Here is a 5288-nt window from a genome sequence, read left to right as displayed (position 1 = left end):
GGACAATGAGAGTGTTGCATATTAATCAGACGCATTGCGTGTAATCTGCAACCAGCTCCACAGCTAAGCTGCTGGGTTGAATTACATCCCTAAAATATGGCTACAGCTGACTTCTGAGAAGCACCTAAATATATTACATATATGCTTGGGTTGAGATCCGATGGTACTCATAACACATCAGAGGCCTATGGATATCTTGTATATTGATGATGGATTCATCAATCTGGGAACAAATAGCATACAAACTTTCAGGACTGGAAGAAGGAACTTGCAATTGTCATTCCTTGGGTTAAAACACTCTCAGAAACCAAACCTATATATGAACAAATGTATCAGAAATTTCCTACAGAAATTTACAGGTAAATACGGTGGGTGATTGTTATTTCGCACATTCTTGGTTCCGTCCTTTCTAATACATAGAATAGCTGCCATTGAACATGAACATTTTCTACCTCTACACTCTTGTGCAAGACTTTCATAGAGTCACTACAATTACAGGACTATGGAGAGATGAAGGCATGATTGTTATCATGGGGGGGCCAGTAAATCCCCTCTCTTGGGCAAGGAAGAGGAGCAGGTTGAGCAAGATAGGTAGGATATTGCTGTCCAGGCATCAACACAGAGAAGTTGGACTGGCACGAGGTTCCTGCCTGCAATCACCAGGATACTTAGCTACATGTTGTCTCTTAAAATTCAGTGACTGCTCAAAACTTATCAAAGATTAAATAAAGAGAATAAGAAAGAAAGGCGGCTGAATCCATCTTCCATCTTAAGAATTCACTAGAGATGGACAATAGATGGCAATTAAATCACACAACAACCAATAAGCACTGTAAATCTATATTATCAAGTATAACTGTTGCAAGGAAACTTACTACTGGTGGATTCTGAGTCTTTCCAAGTGAATGGTTCTGAGTCTGTGTCTGTCTTGGCTCCAAGGGTCCTTGGGCATCATTTTGAGACCGAAGGAAGGAGGCTCTTGGTTTGATCAAATGTTCAAATATTGCCATGATGAGGAACATAGAAACCAAGACTGCCGTTGCAGCAAAGCCAAAAGAGATGGCATTCATGGATGTGCCAATATTGTCCTTCCAAGACGCATCTCGATTAGTTGGTTCTGATGGAGTTGGGTCTCCACTCCATGACTTTGTTCTCTCCCCAAAGCCATTCATGGTCTTCAGCTTTGGCCTCTATTTCGCAGCGAATATTACTGTTCAGTAATGAATTTGGAAAAAAAATGGCATGGTTAGGTATGTAAACAACAAAGCATTATAATGATAACATAAACTCCTGTGCAGAAATCAAATTTTTAAACCCCAAACAGCTCATGAATTAAAGTATCACAAATAGGAAAATTCTGCAATTAAAATCATATTGACTTGAGAAAGCTTTAACCTCTCCAGGAATACATGAAACAAAAACTAACAATTGAATTAGTTAGCAGTATGTCAACAAACAAAAGAAGCGATCAACTAAATATCAGCTATTGAATCAAAATTTCACAAATGAATGAAAATTACCTCAGGCAATGATTGTTTTGATATTTGATTCGCTCCTCCTTGTTGATCACCAACATACTAAAAGACTAATAGCCATAAGTTGTATATGGATCTTGATTGGCTAAATCAAGAAATTATTAAGAATGGTGGACCATAACCCTGCCTTTTTTTCATGGCTCTAAGGTTACAAGTAGCATTTGCTATATTATCTAGTCCATTGCTAGAACTAGCATTTATTTGGCATATATCAGATGGGGATTATTTTTCCAAACATTTTGGGCTACATCCATATTATATGACTCCCTTCTCGGATTACAACCGAGCACATATTGATGACCCAACGAGACTACCTCGAACATCAGAGAGAGATTTAGAAGCTGAAGCAAAGTGACGTTATGTCATCGGCTTCCATCCAAGCCTCGGATTAACATTTACCGGCCTCAAAGTCGGGATTCAGCTAACAAAAGGAAATGAAACCCAACGATCCACACAGGCACCAATTCATCCGAGGTAGAGCCTCGTCTCGGCCCCAACCTCGAGCTGCCAGCCTATTCAGCCATGCGGGCAATTCTTGAAACCTCTCAACAACTTTCAGAACATGGGCACAACCCACGACTAACAACCATGATTTATAGATTAGTGGGCGAATTTTTTATCCTGACGACCTGACAAATCGTAACCTAATAGGCCCTAACGGCCTATCAGATTCTGGTGTAATGGCCTCCGGCTCTATCTCTATATAAAGAGATAACAAGGAGACCCTCAGATAAGCTCAATTCTAGAGAGAGCAAAAAATCCTACTCGTGTTCTCCTCTTTCCTCCTTCGACTGCTCCTTAGACTCCAGTTAGCTTAATCATCGGAGGGTCTCTCGCTGGACACGCTTCGGCGAGTGGATGTTTGTTGCAGGTCCTTCGGTCATCGCAAGCAGCCAGCACTTTTCCAGGTGCTTGATCGATCTCCAGACGCACTGTCCCCCGGGGTTTAGTGCATATATATATATATATATATATATATATATATATATAATGAAACCAGTATATGCAGCTCCTTGACTCCTATGAAGTATTTAAATAGAAGAAAGAGGGAAAAAAGCAAGGGGCCAGCAAACAAATAGAGAGAGATATAGACAATATGACCTTAGAACCAAAACATGTCTCAAAATTATCATTTATTTCAGATAACAATTAATGGAAAACCAATCACCATCTTCATTTCATTTTGAAAAATAGAAAATGACGATTGAATAGTAGACTACTTTACCATTTGAAATGATACAATAAAAGAAACGGTTAGCACATTGGCATATCTAAAGTGACCTTTTCTGTTAAACTCTTATAATATTCTTAAATTCAATCTTAATTTGAATGTACATTTCTGTTGGTTAATCAACACAAGATGATTGATCAATGTGAAGAGAAACTGCAAGTAGGTAAGACTATGAGTTTTTGAGACCAAACATCTTTCAGAATGTGTTAAAAAATTGCACCAAGATGGGTCTGAAGAACTTCATAAATGTCTGATCTAAAATAGCTAGAGCATCACAGATGTATAAACCCAGACCTTCATGGTCTGATGGCATCAGAAACCATAATGAGAAATTCCACAAAGGCCAACTGGCAAGCAAAAACAATATTGTTTGTTTACAAAAATAATTTACATTCAGAAAAGTTCTCTTTTTACCCTGGCTAAGTTTTCATAATTTGTTAAAAAGCAGCAAGGCTTCATAGAAAGGGATGGTGGTAATTGCTTGAAGGCTCACGCACAATCTAATCTAGAGTAGCAACAGGTGGGCATGTTATCGTTGATGCACACAAATGAATAGGAACTGATACGAGGGAATAGAAAGAAAAGCTAACCTGTTAAGAGCTTCAGTTCCACTTAACTGCAACTTTGCAACCAAGGGAAAAACAAGTTGATCCCTGATACCATTCAATATAAATTGTAACAGAATGACCCAGGAAAACCGACTGTATCGAGGTATAAGTTGAAATAGTGCTTGGATACCTTTAGTGTGCTTCGATCTTCTTCTTTGCTTTACAACCTCCCCCCTTGCTCATTATAAAACCTGTACTTTGTTTCTTAGAGATCACCATCAACTCAAGGTTCACTACAACGGTTGGTGGCTTATTTTAAAAAGCCGATATCACATTCCAAAAGATCATGCAGGCAATGTCATGGTGGTGGGAATAAAAGAAAGGAAAAGAGAGACCAGGTGCAGTATCCTGCATGCTACCCACCACCACTCATGTAAGAAAAGCTGCCATGAAAGCTATCAATATAGATACAAATGAAAAGCTGCAACCATGGTACAAAATATTTCTAAATCATTTTAGTTCCACAAAAGAGTGATTTGATATCATACAGTAACAATCTGAAGGATTCCACATGAAGGAAAGGAAAAGAGGATAGGCTAGAGATCTTACAGATGTACACTGGTAGAGGTACCATGATTCAGTACAGGAAAGAAAGCATCACCTAAAAAGACTCGAAGCAGTCTCGGCATGGCAAGAGAAGCCAAAGAACATAAAGAGGATTGGAGTCAATCAGAGATGCCAGTTTCTCAAGTTTTCCACCTTGATCATGATGATACCCATTATAGGGGGCCCATCAACTTTTTTTTGTCAGAAATAGAAACCAGTTAGCCAAATTATCCATTGAAACTTCACATGGAGTAGCAGAAAAGGCAAGGGAAGTGGAAACGATTAACGATGCGTAAACACCTGTAGCTTTGAAGGTTAAATTTATAAACAAGAACAAGAGGTGTCATAATTACAAGTGGTGTGATACAAGAGAAAATTGAAGACAAGGAAACAGGACTTTTTAAGTATATAATGAATTCAGGGTCCACTATGAACATGAATCTAACTATGTCTGGAAGGTATTGAAAGCCTACCAAGACCTAATTGTGCAGAATGGATCGTCCATGAAAAAACTAAAAATGTTCTTCTCCTTGACACAAAGTTGAAATGCATTTCTGCCTGAAACGTTCTTCATAAGGGAGGTGCCTATCTTAAATAATTTTGATGGTTTAGTTTCATACTGAAAAAGAAAAAAAAGAATGAACTTAAAGCCAAAACTCAAAGACAAGAGTTGAGTGAACTAAAATAAATATTTTTATACTTATCTATTAAGTGATTAAAAAGTGTTATATTTCTATAAGCTGTGGATAGTACAGCTCACAAGACCGACGACAGGATAATATATTTTAAGAGAAACTTATGCAAAAATATGAACCCAAAGACTTGAGATGGAGGTGATTAAGGTAAATCAAAAGAAACATAATTCTACAATCTGAAGCCTTCTTCTCTCTGCTGAACAGATATCTTTATTTGGACAATTGTTGCTAATTTAGTTTGTTTATCATCAAATGGAGCAATCCTTTTTTTTTTTTTTTTGCTTAAATATGCTTCCTCCATCTTTTTGAGAAATACATTGAGAATGCCATAGTTCCTACTTGGACTCAGAAACTCTCCAAAGAGAAGAGGAGCGCCAACCAGCTAAACAAGTCCTGGCTTCTTTGATAAAGGATAACATTTTTATTGATGGAAACAATATTAAAAAAAATCAACGTATACCTGCATATAATATTCATATACGAGTTATTAATGGTCATTTCAGTTCCAAAAGCGAAGGGTCCCCACATGAAAACAACAAAGACATAAAGTAGGAGCCAAAGAAATAAATCCAAGAACATATCTGAAACCCTATTTATCCTTTTTACTGCATCAGAACACAAACAACAAGCAATCATTCACAACAAACCAAAATCCCTGAATATAAAGAGAGGG

At 37.6% G+C, this 5288-nt stretch overlaps 1 protein-coding gene across 1 annotated transcript; it reads right to left on the bottom strand.

Annotated features, from left to right (window-relative positions):
• Positions 1-255: 255 nt before the first annotated feature.
• On the bottom strand, positions 256-4554 carry LOC105037904 (uncharacterized). Its single transcript, XM_029262425.2, has 4 exons — positions 3505-4554; positions 3357-3419; positions 876-1210; positions 256-650 (listed from the first exon to the last, which is right to left on the bottom strand). Exons 3-4 carry the CDS (start codon positions 1170-1172, stop codon positions 501-503), a joined length of 447 nt encoding a protein of 148 aa, XP_029118258.1. The 5' UTR covers positions 1173-1210; positions 3357-3419; positions 3505-4554; the 3' UTR covers positions 256-500.
• Positions 4555-5288: the final 734 nt, after the last annotated feature.

The sequence above is a fragment of the Elaeis guineensis genome, chromosome 1, assembly GCF_000442705.2.
Source record: "Elaeis guineensis isolate ETL-2024a chromosome 1, EG11, whole genome shotgun sequence".
Classification (NCBI taxonomy): domain Eukaryota; kingdom Viridiplantae; phylum Streptophyta; class Magnoliopsida; order Arecales; family Arecaceae; genus Elaeis; species Elaeis guineensis.
The sequence above is the reverse complement of the archived record's forward strand: the minus strand, read 5'-3'. Positions and strand labels throughout refer to the sequence as shown.